At 34.4% G+C, this 17,856-nt stretch overlaps 1 protein-coding gene across 1 annotated transcript; it reads right to left on the reverse strand.

The window, feature by feature from the left end:
* Positions 1-4,884: 4,884 nt before the first annotated feature.
* On the reverse strand, positions 4,885-7,345 carry LOC116339765 (cuticle protein 16.5-like). Its single transcript, XM_031765801.1, has 4 exons — positions 7,249-7,345; positions 6,024-6,465; positions 5,843-5,896; positions 4,885-5,739 (listed from the first exon to the last, which is right to left on the reverse strand). The coding sequence occupies exons 1-4, from the start codon at positions 7,264-7,266 to the stop codon at positions 5,609-5,611; spliced, it is 645 nt and encodes a 214-aa protein (XP_031621661.1). The 5' UTR covers positions 7,267-7,345; the 3' UTR covers positions 4,885-5,608.
* Positions 7,346-17,856: the final 10,511 nt, after the last annotated feature.

Raw genomic sequence — 17,856 nt, forward strand, 5'->3', positions numbered from 1 at the left:
TGAATTGCAACAACTTTCGAATAGTGATCTTTCCATTTCTTGGATTTGACGTTTCTTTTGCGATCTTTGCATCACTTGTAGTTGAGTGATGAGCGATTCGATATTCCGTTGTACTTTAATTGTACGCACCGAAATCGTATTGTTATTTGTTTTCATTTGGCGCATCGATCGCCGTGGTGTTTCGTCATCGTCGAAATCGTTATCTTCCGAATCCAAACTATCGTTCCATTGTGATTTTGATCGATGTTTTGGCGTTGAGGTTAGAGCATTGTTCAGTGCCATTCGACGAATCTGATTTGGTCGTCGTCGTGGTTTCACTGGTGTGTTGTATTGATTGCTGCTATCGCTGTTGCCTTCATCAGTCAATGAATGATCACGATGGCGCATTACCTTTGGATATGGTGAAGACGAAGGTGTCAAGCTTGAACTTTTGCGATAATTTTCCAAATTACGAACAACAGCCATGTAATCAGTTTGATTGTATTTCGAATTCAACCGTTGAATATGCATGAGCGTGCCTTGTAAGTGGGTCTTCAATTGCGTGCAGTGAATGAGAGCCGAATTTATTTGGATAACTTCCTCTGATGAATGCATTTTTCTTTTCGGTTTAATTTCGAGCGCTCTCTGTTTATATGAAGCAACAACAAAAAAAATGAAGACACAAACACGGAGACACCGGTGATTACAGTTGCGTTGCTCTAGTTCACCTTTATGAATTGACGAAAATGACAAGCGGCAATGTTGCTTGTTCTTGGCGTTGCCTTCTTGCGATTCCGAATTTAGTTAAAATGTCACTTATATTGAAAATCAAAATAACAAAAATAATAATAATAATATCACATATACATAAAAGTCAAGTGGTCGTGGCTAACATTTAATATTTTACGTCTTATTATGTATTCGGTTCACAGCACTTTTGAATTATTAATTTTTGAGTAAATCAACTACGTGGTATTTTTCGGAACAAAAAATAATCTTTTTCTCGTTGAAGTAAAAATGTTTCGATTTCAAACGTTTCGATGAACAATGTTGACTTCTTTCTGGTCAAGTTGGAAGTGAGTACATTTCACCAAATGGCAGAATATATACAGAATTTTTTTTTTGAGTGAGCAAACGCACATTTAGAACAGAATAGAACACGTAGCGAACAATGAAAATAAAAGTGCCAAAGAAGAGTATGGAATACTTTGTAACGCATCACTAACGAAATGGACGAAATCTTTCGACGCACAAATACATTGACACAGGCAAAGGTGTGTATTGTTTGTTGTCGTGCACTCTAAGGGCTCTCTTTCTTTCTTATCGGCTCAACCATATTCATGTTGTCCACCAGAACACACACACACATTGGCACAAACAATAGGAACAGAGCACACAGTTAGATACATGCATACTTGATCCATAGCAATGTTACCTTCTTTTCACATTCATATACAAACGTACATAAACACTTTTGGTAATTAAGAAAAGCATTTCTTTCTTCACATCTCTCATTTCATCTACTTCGTTATTTCTTTTTTTTTGTGCCTTCTCGTGTACTTTTTGAAGCACATAGAACCAAGATACCATTGTATTTGTCAATTTTTTTACGGTTTTACTGCTCCGAATTGAGTTTATGGCATTATTTCTGAATTTTTCTGCAATGGGAATTTCCCGAATAAACATTTGTTGCAAATTTCTTTTTGTTTCGCTCAGAATAGTAAACGAAAAGATAATCACGATGTCGAAGGAACATAACGCAAACGAGAAACATATCTTATGCTCACCGTACTAGTTGCATTACAAACCATGGCCGATTTTACTTGTTTATTCAAAACGAAAATATTTTAATTTTCCAAAACAATAAAGTTCGAAGTGCACCGAGTTCCATCCAGGTTGCCTTTTCTCAAAGATACAATGATTTGTTTTATTGATCGTTTTTTCGCTCTTGCCTTATTTTATGATTGCATTTCGAGCATGAGAATGTTGTGTGTCACCTGATTGAACATTTTTTTTCTTTGCCAACAATGAATTTGCATTTTAAAATAATTTGAAAGATTTGTTCAATGCAAAACATATGCGTGTGAAATGTTTCTCAAATAAAAATGCAAAAACAAAATATCATCAAAAAAAAAAAAACTATTTTGCAGTAAAATGACCGAAGAAATATTGAAAACAGCAATAAAAACTTGTCATGGGAACATTTTTGTTAGAATCATCGGCTGGTGTATGTTACAACAGTGGAATTGCACCAGCCGCAAACACTGCACTTGCTTTATTTGTATCAATTATTCACGAAGGCGATATGAAATCGTATGAATCACGAAACTTGCCTCATAATTACAAATGTGACTTTTGTCTCAACATTATGATCTCTTTGCTGACACAATAATTCAACGAAACCGAAGAAAATTTGTATTCAAGCCTATACAAAGAAAAATCACAGATCAGATACGGATGTTTACTATTGCATAGTCAATTTCTTCATGTAAAGTGTATTTCGCTGCCACAATTTTTTTAAAAATATGTTTTGTAAAGATGAATGAGAAATAAAAAGTCGAGTCGCGTAAAAATTTACAATGTCGACCTTAAATATAAACTATTACATTATTTCGTGTTTTTCTTGCTCGTTTTTGCACTGATTTTGGAATGAACATGTAACCGTAGTCCGAAGTGTAGATGTAAACGATGACTACTTTCAATTTAATGACAATCGATGAGATGATAAATTTGTAGTTGACGCAAAAACAGGTCAAAATGCATAAAGATGAATGTTTCGTGATGATTATTTAATGAAGACGGTAATTCTTTGAGTGGCGATGTTTTTCTTTTGCTCTGTGTCAGTCGAATTATAGTAGGTAATGAACTAATTTTGTGTCGAGCTTCACAGTGGGCGAGCACTTACAACAACTGTGTGAAGTTGTGTCATTAAAATAAAAGAAATAGCGAACACAGTGCCATTATTCCGATTACATATATGGTGGTTGTTACCCTTTCGTTATCCGGTAATATTTGAACTTTCGCTGATATTTGAGCGTCAGCGATTACATAACCACCGCACACCCAATTACACATGGTCAATGGATTGTGTGTATTCAGAATATTGTGAGTGTGAACCAAGCACCAAAATTCATTGAGAGAGAGAGAGAAAAAATAAACAAAAACAAACCTGTTGAAAAACATACATATATTTGAGATCGATGCGATAGTCGTGTATGATTGTTTGTGTGTCTGTTGTTGTTGTTGTTGTGATTGAAGAGAGAGGTTGATAAAGTAATTGGCTACGTAGATTGATGCGTTGATGTTTAAACACCATTCTATAAACCACGTTAAAACTGTCTAATCGTTCAATTTTCAATTCGACAGCCGACGAAAAAAAAGCAGAAATTCAACAAAATTACCATTCATTATAATTGATTATCGAAACATAATTACATGTAGTTCAGGTGTTTCATAAATAGCAAAGATGTTTTCATTTTCTATCAATAAACTCAAATAAAAACGGCAATGAAAGTTAAGCTGGAATATGTAAATTGATGCCACAAAATCGTTTCACTAAAAGGAAATTTCAATTGAATTATCGTTGAAAGTGAGCATAAAGAGCATGTTGCACACCGTTTGCATATCGCACAAATCAAATATGCAAAAGTTATTTATTTTTTCTTGTGAAAACGCAGCATTCACACACCGCTCGATTATGGCCGAAAAAAAGAGTATGCGTTGAATGTACCATAACGTCACATTAAAAGACCATTCGGGGGGAAAACGTGTGTTGCGATGAGCATACGTTCATCTCCTCAACCAAAATGGTAAAAGAGACGAAGGAAAAAAAAAGTCTCCATTTGACAGGCGACTACGTAATTTTTTTGTTTTTGTACGTTCCTTTCTCTTGGCCATCTGAAAGCGTCCGACAAAGTGCTGCTTGTTATTACATGTTTGTACTCGCATCTAAACATTCCCATAAGCAAAAACACAAAATGAATCGAGTGATTCGATAACATTATCGAATTTAAACGAAAGAAAAGAAATGCGAAACCAACAACAGCAACAACAATAATGTGGAGATGGTGCACAACGACATCGTGGTCTGGCCAAAACCAGAAATCAAAATTGATCGCGAGAGTGTTCAATGTTCATGCGCTTGGTAATATACTGAATGTAATGAAAAAAAAAAAAACTGTATGTGAAATTGGCAATTCGGTTATCGGCACATGAACACACACACAGAGTCATAATGCACAACATAAAGTTAGTGCGATTAGATTTTGTTTGAAAAAAAAAATGCATTTGCAGCTGCTGAATCAGTCCTTCCTTGTTTTATTTATGAATCTATTATTGGCCAGTCAAACCTATAAAGCGGTTTATATGCATCGAATTGTCGCACATGGCTGTGGAATCAAATCAGTTAAATATCAAAGAGCGAGAATAAATTAAGAAAGCAGAAAATAGAGAAGGCTTACACATGATACAACAACAAAATATTGGCAAAATAAAGATGCATCTTGTCGTCGTACGCTCGTGTTTTTTTTTGTCATATGTATAAATCGTGGGAAGACCGAATCTAGCGTGGTATTATTTTCACTCTTTCGCATTTAACAGTCGAGTATTAATGTTTTTGTTATAGTACCAAAGATAATTGCATGCTTTCCGCATAAAAGTTAACATTGGAAAAGACAATTCACCCAATGTGATGTTGTCACACACACATACACAAACGATTGTGTTGCATTGCACGAGAGTAAAAGTTCATTTCGAATCGGTGCAATGTATCAACACTGCATTTCGTATTACGATGATGTGGCCAGGAAGTGCAATGCACGCATATGATGATGCCATTTCTGGCTATAATTGCCAGCCTGCAAATAAAGACAAATCATATAAAACCAACAAAAAACGCGCTTTTTTACGGTGACAAAATTTTATTTTTTTTCTCTTCAATTCATAAAACACTTATTAACTAACAATCAAAAAAAAAAAAGTATAAAAATGATATATTTACAAATTGTTAAAGAAAATAACAATTATTCCATGTGAACAGCGCTGATTTCGCCATCAATATGTTCGAAAGTAGCAGTGTTGAATTGATGATGGTGGTGGTGTATTCATCAACATCGGCTTTTCAATCATTTGATGGATTTGCCAATTAGAGGATTCAATTTTAGTTAGATGTTGTTGGTGGTGTTGTTGTTTTCTTCTTCTTCGCTCAAATAAACACAGCAGGACTCCATATTTCACTCAATGTCGACGATGTTTTGCCGGTTCTATTGCTTTTTGCTAGAAACCAGTCATTTGAAAGATTTCATTGATCATCTCAACCCGTATATTTGTGTGCATATTTCAGATGATTATTGTTTTTTCTGGAATGTCCGTTAAGTGTTTATTTGACGATTTGATGTTCCGTTTACATTGTATTTCCTTTGCAATATTTCCAGTCCGTTTAAATTTTTGCGAATTCGTAGTCAGTTTTGGTGTGTATGAATGTGTCAATTTTTCTTAATTTCGTTTGTGAACTATGAATTTAAATAGTTGGTTGGTCTATTATTTTGAGTTTTTTCTTCTTCTTTTTTTTTCTAATGAAAAATTTGTTCCTAATTTCACAAATTGGTTATTTGACTACGGATCAAACTCCTTAGTATGGAGCTCCGTATGAACCGCTTGGAGCGGCTGGAGGAGCACCGTATGAACCACTTGGAGCTGATGGGCTACTGTATGATTGTGAAGGTGTACCATACGATTGTGATGGAGCTGAGAAGCTTGGAGCTGTTTTTGTGTGTAAAAGTGTAAAGCAACAAATTAGAAAAAAAAGTTCCCAATATTCATCAGAATGTTCAGAAATATTTATGCATCGAAAATGTTAATTTACCTGGACCTGCTGATGGAAGTGAGTATGATGGTGCTGGAGCTGAGTAAACTGGAGCTATATCAATCAAGAAAAAAAAATGAAAATTAATTATGTTTCTTATAATTTATTTTCTTTTTGTTCCGTTTTTGATCGATATATTTTTTTCGAAATTCGAAAGTATGTTGCAAATTGGTTTAACTACCTGGAGCTGCAGCTGGTGCAGAGTATGAGTATCCTGACGATGCTGGGGCAGATGATTGTTGGCTGAAGCTTGCTACTTGAATTGATGGGATTGTGTTTTCAAGTTGGATGGCAACAACACGGGCAGCTGGTGCTGATGGGACACCATATTGTGCTGCAGGTGCACCGTATTGGGAGCTTGGAGCTGAAGCTGATGATGATTGGCTTTCTTCACGCAACAAAATTTGACGAACTTGTTCCAACAATTGTGGATCGACGTTAGCACCTTCGTTTGATTGGTAACCACCACCGCTGCTACCACCGAATGAGCTTCCACCGAAACCGCTGCTTCCGAAACCGCTGCCACCACTGCTGCCACTGAAACCGCCAGACGATGGACGGTTATAGTTGTATGGCAATGGTGCTTCGGCTGCAACCAAAGTGACCATAGTGACGGCGAATAGCTACAGAAAACAAACGATCAAATAAACCAGTTCAAAATGAAACACACAATGTCATAACGAAAATGTTTGAATGAAATGAGAAAAAGAAATTCTCGAAGAAAGTTTATAACGACATGTTCGAAAGAAGATGATGAAAAAAATAAGCACACGAATTTTGCGAGATTAGTTAATATTTTGTGATGACATTAAGAAAAATATTCACTTTCGAAAATGTGCACGAAAAAAAACTAATACAACAAACACGGTCACAAACAGCATGTTTATTTCCTCGATTTGAAAATGTCGCGACGCGACCCAAGATCGTTGACTGAAATTCTTATGGTAATCCAATGAGTTTATCGGTTTGTAAATCGATTTGCATTTGAGTCGCTACACGAATATCCATATGGCGATGTCACAGATATAAACATCGTTTCAATATTCCCGATTTTTATAAAAAAAATTATTATCAAACGTCGTTGTCGTTGACGATTTAGTGGAACGCGAGACGATCACAGAATGAAAACTTTTACTTTTGACTTTCGCGATTCGCAGGCACATTTCAATTTTGATCACAGATTAAATATATGTGCATATGATTTTTTTGCTATCAATAACTTTTTGCTCTTTGGCCAATTTTATGCTTAATAGAATTTTCACTGAAGATTAAAACCACTGATGCCATTTTTATAAATTCCCGTGTATTCGCTACTTTTCTCTCTCTTCGCTTTTGACGATTATATGAAACCGAATAAAATACTTTTGTTTTTCTAACGACCAAAGTCGTTTCTGTTTGTCACTTACCACTGCGAATTTGTTCATTTTGCTTAGATTTTTTTGATGTTTCCACACGGAAGACTTGTGACTGAGTGTGCCTTTTCCAGCCGCGACGCGACTCTTTATAGCAAATCCTCGCGGTATGGTGGAAGGTGAATTTTTCGTTTTTCTTCTCTCTTCGTTTTGGCTTCTTCGTTTTTTTTTTAAATTCACTTTTCTTTCGCGCTCCATTCCGTTCGTGTAAATAAATGTGACCATTTCAGCAAGACCTTCCATTCGATTTCAACGGTGCCCGTTTTTTTTCTCCATATTTTTTTTCTTCTCCAACGTTGCTCATCGTTGAAATCAATACTGCACACAAAGCGCGAACCGTGGAGAGAACCGAAAAAAAAACCAAAACAATAACAACAACATAGAGTCACAAATGCAACTATCGAATCGTACAGTTCGATCTGCAAGCGGCTAAAACAAATAAGAAATGAATATGAAGAGATAGAGAGAGAAAGAGAAAATAGCAGTTATATGTGATGGCGGAGCATCATGTGTATGCGCGCGCGCGATGTGAGAAAAGAAAAGGTGAAAAAGCATTTAAACCAAATGAAAAATGGCATGCGAAATCAAATAAATGGAAATAAAAGCGAAAAAAAATTGAAGTGTTTTTTTTATAATTCAATACAAAAATGGTTTGGCACCTCTGTCTTAATATAGCGTCTTCATCAAGTTTTCGCTCCAACTTTGATCGAAAATGCCCAAAAATAGCACGGGGAAACAATGGCCCAAAGGTGCATATAGTGTTGACGTGAAGTTGGTTGCGCTCATCAACTGCGCGCTGTTCTTTGTTGATTTTCTCCGTAAATTACGCAGTCACCGTGTCATAAGGCATTAATTGCACAGTAATATGTGAAAACTATTTCCATAATTTTGCGATGTGCATTTTTACTCAATCTTCGTCGTCTTCGTCATTAAGATCAACATCAACTTCAATATTGCCAATGCCGATCGCATATTTTATGTACAATGCGCATAAAGCATTATGTATTTGTTGATGGCTCTATGCCAGTGTGTGTGTGTGCATCGTTCCCATTGTAGTTGTATAGAAGTTGGCGTTTTATTGCTGCTAATATGGTTTAAAACACATTATTATCGCCGTTCTTCGTGAAAAAAAAGACGTGTCCCGTGGTGTGGGCTTTCATTATGACAATGCGTGATGCACGATATGAAGTTATGCATCAAGCAATTTTATTCATTAGCTCAACCATATAGTTGGCTGGTTGCCACGTAAATGAAGCCAACGTTTTATGTGCCTCTTTGAATGACTATTGACGATTATGTAATGTGTAACGCTTCGGCAGAGAGACAAAGATGCATTTGTGTGATTCATTTATAGAAAGAATATTCGATTACTTCAGATTCGATATTGATAGATTAAATTGGGGCGATTAAATCAAGAGGTTCAAATAATTACGCACAACAAATGAGCAACGTTTTCATGGCTCTGATTAATTGAATGTCATTAATATTTGGCGTACATTTTCGAAATCATATAATTTTGTTTTTCTTTTGAAAATGCAAATGAAGAAATATATGATTGGGAAACAATGTGGAAGCGGATCTTAGCACATAAGATATTTCGTTCATCATGCAACCATAAATTGTGTTATGAAAATAGAAAGAAATGAGATCTTGGAATCATAAAGTTGGTATGTTTATTCAAACCGCGTGCAACGCATTTCGAAATTGAATTCAAAACATTCAATTGAAAACAATTGATGTTGCAATCTTTCGGATGAGTTATTGTATTCTAATGAAGAAAATGTATTCTTCAACGATTGCGAAAAGTGGCAGAATTAAAGAGAATGTGGGCAATGATGTTGGATTATATTTCTTTTTTTTTTGGTGATTGCATGATTTCGAAATAATTTCTGGTATACTGTTGTTTTTTTTCTACCTAATTTTATTGGGATCTCGACATCTCCATTGATAACATAAAGTTCAAAAATGGATAAAATGAATTGTATTCATATATATTCAACATTTTCTATAATAATTTTCGCTTGTGTTGTCATAAAATGTTCAAACTGCTTTCAAATTGGTAATAATCAGTTCATAAAATGTATACGCTTACGACTGCAGTTTTGGCGAATTGGCATAACAAAATAAAATGAATGCCATTTTAATAGACTCTTTCTCTTAGATGATATATTCGTGTATGCGAAGCAGAGGTGAAATGGTAACATTTGGTGAAGTGATTAGCATAAAAATCATGTTGGGTGATGGTTCAAGGCTGATATCTGTGTTTTATGATCTTACTAAAAGTGAACAGTGGCCATAAAATGTAAAAATTTCGTAAAAGTATTAGATGTTGACAAAGATGCTGAATTGAGAGTACACTTTTTTGTCTTTTAATCTAAATTTAAACAAACAAAAAATGAACGTTTTTTTATTGGTTAGTTTTTGTTGATCTTTCTCTGATATGCAATAAAATTTATTATTTGTCAATCGTCATTTGCATTTTCGGTCCAGAAAAAACATACATCTTAAACCTTGCATTGAAACATGAAAAAAAGATGCAAATAATATGCAAAATAGTATATTTGAACTTTGCACAAAGTTCCGATTTGGGTTAGTGTTTTTGGGACAGAGTTCATTGGAAAAATGTATTGTTTGTCAGCGGATGTTTTACCCACAAAACCAGGCATAACAAGAACAATTTCTTCAAATTTGCATTGTAATGCTTCGTCTCTCAAGTACAAGAAAGAGAGAGATAGAGAGAAAGGACAAGCATAATATTTGAAAGGACACATAGGGCAATAAAATTCGTTAAAACTTCAATGGTAAATTTTTGTTTCATATTTCATTTTATTGTTATCCAAACCTGAATGACTTATTTGTGTTTGCTTATGTATTTCGGTTCGGTTTTTTGCAGACATAATTTGCATATTAATCCAAAATTGGGTGATAGAAAAACAAAAGCACTGAAACTGACAAAAAACCGAAGAAAAGGAGATGCATTAAGAGGATTTACGTATCGATAGTAAATTTATTGAAAAAAACCTTATATTTCAAAGTTGTATGAGAATATATGAGAACCCATTGAAAATCGTCTTTCATGCATGCACTTACACCTTGATTGGTCATAAAAGTATTTTCAATAGAATCAAATCATGCCAAACTATTGTTCATAAAATGGGCCCTTTTTTCTTTAAGATTTTCAAAAGATCATTGAATGAATATCTGAAAAGTGTTGAATGCAATGAAAATAAAGTAAAAAACTTAACTACAAAATGAATAAAACAATAATTTCGTTGCTTTATAGTTTGGACTCTCGTTAAAAATCCATAAAACGAAATGTTGATTCAAGCAGTTGTATGTATGTTTCATTAGTTTTTTCCATCTGCATCTTCTGCTTTTCAAGTGATAATTTGCCATTCATTTTCCGCCTTTTTGCAATTAAATTCACCTCTAACCAAAAGCAATCTCACTTTTTTCTCGCCATCGATCAGACGCCAAATGGAAAAATTTTCTCAACATAACGCGACCTTTTTTTCGTTATTTCTATCCCCATCAAATTTCCTTCGGCTGTGCAAGAAAGAAAAAACCCGTTGACTTATTGATATAAAATACAGGTCAGAAACAAATATCAGAATATGCAATACATATATGCAATGTGTCGACAATGGTTTGTTTACTTTGGCTTAAGCGAAACAAATGTAATAAAAATTAAGTTGAAATTGCATTTGCATGCACTATCTTTATTAGCAATCGCATTGATTGGGAGTTTCTTTGCGATGTTATCTAGTCGGTTATAACGTCAGGCCTATTTGAATATATTATGTTTTACATAGTTTCTTTGTTATTGGCACCTTACACCTCACATGGCTCTTCGTTCGACTGATAATTTCTACTGTTACGTTTCTTTTGAATATTCGCCGCTTTTTTTACATTTTGCACTGCATATATTTTGTTCAGGTGATGAATGAAAAAAAAAAAAAAAACTAAAGTAATTTCAATTGCAGTTTCGTGCAAGTCGGCATTTAAATCTTTTCTCTGTCATAAAAATATTTGAAATGTGAAAAAAGAAGAAACAATCAGCAAATAGGTCAAAAGTTCAGTTCGAGTTAAAAATATTGTGTCTTTTTTTCTAAGCGTACTTCAATGTTTATTTTAAGCATTTTTTTCAACGAATCGCCCGATATTTGCCGTTCATTTGGTCGTATTAATTTTTACTCCATTTGTTTTGGTTAGATATTTAAATAGGCAGCTCTGGCTAATACATTGAACCATGTTTTTGTGTATGCACAGCGCCATAGGAAAGGGCTTAGACGGAGTTAGTATCAATGACCAAATGTGGAACAATGGAACTGTTGTGTGTGTGTGTGTGTGTGTGTGTTAAATTTAAATGTTAGTTCTGTCCATTAGTGGATGGCGTTTAACTTTCGTTAATTGCATGCGTTTAAAAGAAGATGAAAAGCGAATGTTTAATCAATTGATTAGAAACAATTGCACGATTTTTCATTGTCTGAAAAATCTGTGAGTGTCAGCGCTACACACTTTTCTTTTAGTATTTTGTAACCTCTGTGCTCGCGTCCATCATGCACCTACATAAACAATCATCAGTGCACCGTCACATTGTTGTTATTGCTTTTTCTTCTCTCTCTCGGATTTAACTGAAAATTGGATATTCGCATTCACACAACAAAGTGAAGGGACCCCCATAAAAACAATATCAACAACAACAACAACAGCATCGCAATGAAAACAAAAACTGAATCCAAACGCGATCTGCTTTTAAGACGATCACTTTTTTATACACTCTTTGTAATTCCATAATATGATGTTACGTGCACAAATTAGATTTCGGTTTCATTCTGCTTTTCTTCCATTTGGTGTGTGTGTGTGCGCTCACGTTGGGAAAAAGTACGTCGTCGACATTGTTTATTTGTTGTATACACTTCTGTGGCGTTCGGCGCGCTCCAGAAGTCTCATCACAAGTGAAAATGCAAGACAAAGACTTAAGTGAATAGTTAACCTACGTTGGCAATTAAATAAATTTTTATGTAAATCATGCCAAATTTAATTATAAATCACCAGCGCAGCGCACCTCATCCTCAGCATGCTTCACTTGCTTTCAGCACACAATAAGACAGCTGATTTGTATTTCTCTTTTTTTTTCGGATTTTCACTTCGTGTAAAATGCATTTGTTTTCATCTTCTTTATTATTTAACCGCTGAAATTAATTCGTTTGATTGTTTGTGGTTTTCTTTTTATTTCGGGTAGTTATTTGGAACGATTATGTTGTCTCAACAATGTGGTTTGGTGTGTGAAACATGGAAATGGTTCATCATCGCAATATCGTATTGTTGAGCTGATTTAACGGTCAACATCGGCCATAGATTTCACTGCAGTGAGAAACAGATTTATTTTGACCACATTCAAATCGCTTTTGCCATAATAAAAATAAGTTTGACACCAAGTATACAGCAATTGACCAACGAACATTTTCGCTTTGTGTATGAAAAACACAATCCTACTACAATCGCACGTCTTAACAAGATATGGCAATTAACATTTATACACTTTTTTTCATAAGCCGGAGATTGTGAAATGAAACTAAGCCTTTTGCATCAACATTTCAAATTGAATAAAACTCTTTTTTTTAAATAAACGGATGCATCAAATTTCTTCGGTCACGATAATAGATTTTGTTAATGTGACAAGGTTTAATTTTCACGGCAAACCTTGCTGCATAAATCATTTATAATAATGATTGTCAAATTTGTGTTTTTCGAATTGAAAGATAAACAAAAAGATGGCGTCACATATTAAAATGACTAGACAAACATTCAAATTAAAAGAAATTGGTCATGATTAAATATCATAAGAAAATAGTGATTGTGTTATTAGATCAAAATTAATATAAAAAACCTCCGATCGCTTTGAATTTATGGAAATGAGGTATTTGTATTGTTTTGGTATTGAAACGAGTGTCATCGAATGGTTTTTTTTCATTTGAATGCGAATAAATAGAGAGCGATACGGATGTCGATACACGGTAAAGGAGAACGGTCATTCATCCAACAACCGAAATATACATGCCAAACAATGTTGCTTTATCTATATAGGTTTTTTTTATTAATTTATGCGATTTATAAAAAAAATATGGCCATAAATTTGCACTTTTATGATACTTCAACGCGACTCTTCTTTGCATTTCTCTGGCTTGAATTATTATTGTTATTAATGAATTCAAAGAAATTTTTTGGAAAATTTGTCATAAATTGACCAGAAGTCATTTATAAAACGGTGATAACACAAAGTTTTCTGACGGCCAACAAAAAGAAATTAGTCGCCGGCGACAAATTTACTTATTGCATACGAGTGAGAAAAAAAAACAATCTGAAGACATACGATGGATTTCATGCCATGTCATTAATGCAAAAATCTTTCATTTATTTCGCCTTAAATAACACTTTCTCTGTGAATATGGGGAATATACACACATTGTGATGTCACGCAAATTACGGCGCTGAAATTGCTGCTGGTTCTTTTTTGTGTTTAATCATTCGAATCGAATATATTCGATTTAAATATAAAATCACTGATTAAAAAAAGGTATATATATATTTTATTTAGTATATATGTTTTTCGCATGAATTGAGATATCCGCCAAGGCCGTACTTTCGCTTGACCCGGGCTCCGAGTTGAAAGGCATTGGACAATGATTTTCGGTTTGTGTATTCAGCCACCTCGTAATCGATCGAGACAATCATATGAATTTGCATCATGAATATGGCATTTTTTTTCATCTTCCAAATTTGAACATAAACTTTTTTCAAGCCAATTAGATTTTTTCTTTGTCTTTAAACTAGCGGGTCATCGAATTGATTAGAAACGAAAAAGAAAAGAGAGAGAAAAAACACCATGGACCGGTCACTTTGAAAAATATGGATGAGTTGCATAAATTAATTGTGTTCCCGATCGCAAAATCGTATAATTCAGTGGTCACCGATTTGCAAACCGATGTCGATGAATATTAATCCAAAAGATAAAATGCAAAATTGAATACCAAATCAGGAAACAATAAAACTAGTCATGATTTCCATGGATTTTTTTTTGTATTTCGGGTGTACTCCATTCGAATTCACTTGGTTGCATTTTAGGTTCATCTTCTTTGATTTTACTTTTAAGCATTCGAGAGAAAGTATAGTATAAATCACTGTTCAGAGAGTTTGAATTCAGTTCTTTTTATCTTTCTCAACACACAAGAAAAAATAAAAAGAAACAACACACACACACACATTTCAAGTTGTGCAAAATTATTTGAATTCTTCCTTGTCCAACAATGTTTTTTTCTTTCTCGTCTTTATTTCGTTGCGATTGGCAAACCGTTCACTAGACACAACCAACACCATGCTGTGTTTAATTGTTTTGCGAATCGATTATGTTGTGCGGCGAACATATTGAAAAAAGCACTCGAATCTTGTGTGCGAGATGCATGCAACGGCAAAGCAATAATTTTTGGAGTTTGTCGCTACTGTACTATCCAGGCTAGATGCGAAGGTAAATAAAAGATGCGATGTAATTAAATTTCAGTTTGACATGGATTGGTTGATCGGATTGGTTTCATAATAGAAATCGAAATCGCTCAACCGATTAGATGGGAATTTACTATTTTCGTTTCGATGAGGCGCCACACGCACCACCACATTACATGGTTGCCGCTCTTCTAACTCTTTGACTTTGACCCGTTCTGCAAATGTAAACGACGAAGAAATGATGAAATCATCCATTCTTTATCTGATTCGAATTTTACTTTTATTTTCATCTTCATCCAGCAGCATATATTGACTTAGTCGTCGTGTAACTGATTTCGTGGCTTGTTTACTGTCCAAGTCTGTTGTCCATTTGTTATGTACAATTGAAATGAATAATTCACATGTAAGAGGTCGTACATCAATTTAATCAATTTTAGATTCAAATTTTTTTCTTGTTATTTCTCCACTTTCGATTTGTATCATTCGTCAATTGTGATGTTAAAAACAACGAAACATAAGCGAAGAAGAAGAAGAAAAAACTAACCACACATGACACTTGTTACGAAATCATGATGAATATTAATATTGTGACGATTTTTATCGCAACACTTCAACACTATAAATGGGGAGCAATTTTGAGTTTTTCTAATCTTGGAACTCTCTAATTAGTCGACACCAATTTTATTTCGCAATGGTTTTAAATCTTTTTTCAAATGAATGTCCAATTGCTGTTTTCTTGTTGTTTCTTCTTCTGACATAAAAACAACTCATTTGACCAATTTAAATGAAATTGTTTTTTTAAATGTGTGAAGTAACGTGGTCAACCGATTAATTGTATCGATTCCTTAGAATACCGTTATTCACCATTGTCTTTTCTTTTAAAAACAAGATGAGACATATAAAACAAGTAATTACATCGACGACTTGTGCACTTGTGCCAAATGGATACTGATGCGAGTGAAACGGAAGAAATGGCTACATTTCTATCTAAGCAGTCGATGGACCATGAATAAACAAAAGCACATGACGTCCGTAGTACATCATGCAAGAAAAGTAAGCCATTAAACACAAAACATCCCGTCGTCGTTTTCGATTTGCAACTAGTGATCAAATGGTGTGTCCGGTATAATGTTTGCTATTTTATTATAGAGCAACAGTAATCAACGCGATGATGAGCTGTAAATAATCGTTAAAATTGCCAATGAATAAGTCTCGCCAATTTTCGATTTCATTCGACTAATTAACGGATTTGAATTCCTTCATACCGCTCCATACATACAGCTCAGTCATACAATCGACCTTCGAGTAATTTTCTTTTTTGCATTGCAAATTTTTTTTTTTCGTTCAAACAATGAATCTTCTATTTCACTATTTGGCAAGCGTAACCAGGTCAACCAATTACAAATTAACAAGTTCACCACAATGGCACCATACGTTTTTTTGCGCGTTTTCTTTTTTCTCTCTTGGAAATTTCACACATTTCTTCGTACATTCTATTGGCGATAGACTAAGTTTGAACTGAGTATTTTCAGAGTTAAGCTTGACACTTGTATTCAGTCATGCCTAATTGCACCAGCCCATAAATAACAGTCTAAGTGATAATATTTGAAGCTTCTGGTTGTTATTTAAGGTGCATACGACGGTCGATGCCATCGCGCACTTATCTGCTTGACAACGTAGTGTATTCAATTTCACATTTCACGATGATTCATACTTGGTTGTGGTCCGGTGTGTACTTTGTTTATATGTATGTATCTCACCAAGTGATAACATCCACATACACACAGAGAGAAAATGCTTTGTAATTGTTTGCATATATTCTCTTAGTACGACTCGTATACTATAGTAAACGATATCGTTTCGGCGATGCAGCGCTTTTTTGGAATGTTTAAACGTTGTTAACCGTTCACTTTTTGCATATCATACCGAAAACAAAATGAAAAAAAGCGATCGCTTCATAAATTAACAACCATTTTTCCCAAAGCACATGCATCTTCACTTTCCGCACATGCTGCATTTCAAAAACCAGTTTCATAAGGCACATTTTCCGCACTATTCTTGTCATTACACTGTTGTTAAATTATTAAATTACATTTTATGTGCCATTTCATTGCGATCGGCCACCAAATGTACCAAATGAAAATACTACAGTAATGTATGCAGTGACGACATCGATTTGTCGTATTCATTTGCTTTTATTCTTGCAATGAAAGGGAAAAAAACATACCGATTTTTTTTTTTGTTTTACAATCGACAATTGTTCGCACACATTCAAATTGTTCAAACATTGCATTCTCTCTCAATTGGTTGGTTGGTTGCCTGGACCAAATCATTTCGTTTCATCTTGGTTTTTGCGCGGTAGATAAACACGGCTGCATTCACGACCATCACATCATATGATGTTGAAAAATTGTTTCCGTGCTTGCAACTCAATGTGCACTGTGTGTACGTGAGTACGTACGCCGCAAGACTTGAAGCAAATTTTTAGATGGCACCGCACTTCGATTACATAAAAGAAACATTCGCTTATACGATTATTTTATTTTCGAGGATTTCGTCACAAACGAGAATCTCTTTCAATTTGCACATACTATTACTACTTTTTCTGTTAATCGACTTGAACTACAACGCGATGAATGCCATACATTACATTAGTGGGCTTTTTTTATCTTTGAATTGAACTTTGAAAACAAAAAAGAAAGTTGATTTGATTCAATGGAAAAATGTGTCTTCTTATTCTGTACAGCAAAACATCACAACAAAGATCCATTAGATTGACTTGGTTTGCAACAATGTTTTTATTAAAACACTTAATTGTGAAAGGCTGAATGCATTTCTTTCAAGACCCGACAACAACAACACATTTACAAAATCGTCCACATTCAATTTAAGTTCGGAGAATTTGATTCGTAGTTTTTGGAACAAAAATTTATTCATTTTTTTTTTTTGCTGATCCTTCTTTGTGTAAAACATATTAAATGACTCAGTTTTTACTTCGTTGCAATGACGAAATTCGAAACAGCAAGTCATACTTGCATTTTAAGTGGTTTTAATCCGCTTGCTGATAATTTTTTTTTTTTTTTTGAAGCCGGTGCACTT

Source organism: Contarinia nasturtii, unplaced genomic scaffold (assembly GCF_009176525.2).
Source record: "Contarinia nasturtii isolate CC-2019 unplaced genomic scaffold, AAFC_CNas_1.1 Cnas_scaffold_533, whole genome shotgun sequence".
In the NCBI taxonomy this organism is placed as follows: domain Eukaryota; kingdom Metazoa; phylum Arthropoda; class Insecta; order Diptera; family Cecidomyiidae; genus Contarinia; species Contarinia nasturtii.

Coding starts and splice junctions, on each gene's coding strand:
- LOC116339765 (XM_031765801.1), bottom strand. Junction 5,897..6,023: donor TGCACCAGCTGCAGCTCCAG/GTAGTTAAACCA, acceptor TGATTGATATAG/CTCCAGTTTACTCAGCTCCA. Junction 5,740..5,842: donor ACTTCCATCAGCAGGTCCAG/GTAAATTAACAT, acceptor ACACAAAAACAG/CTCCAAGCTTCTCAGCTCCA.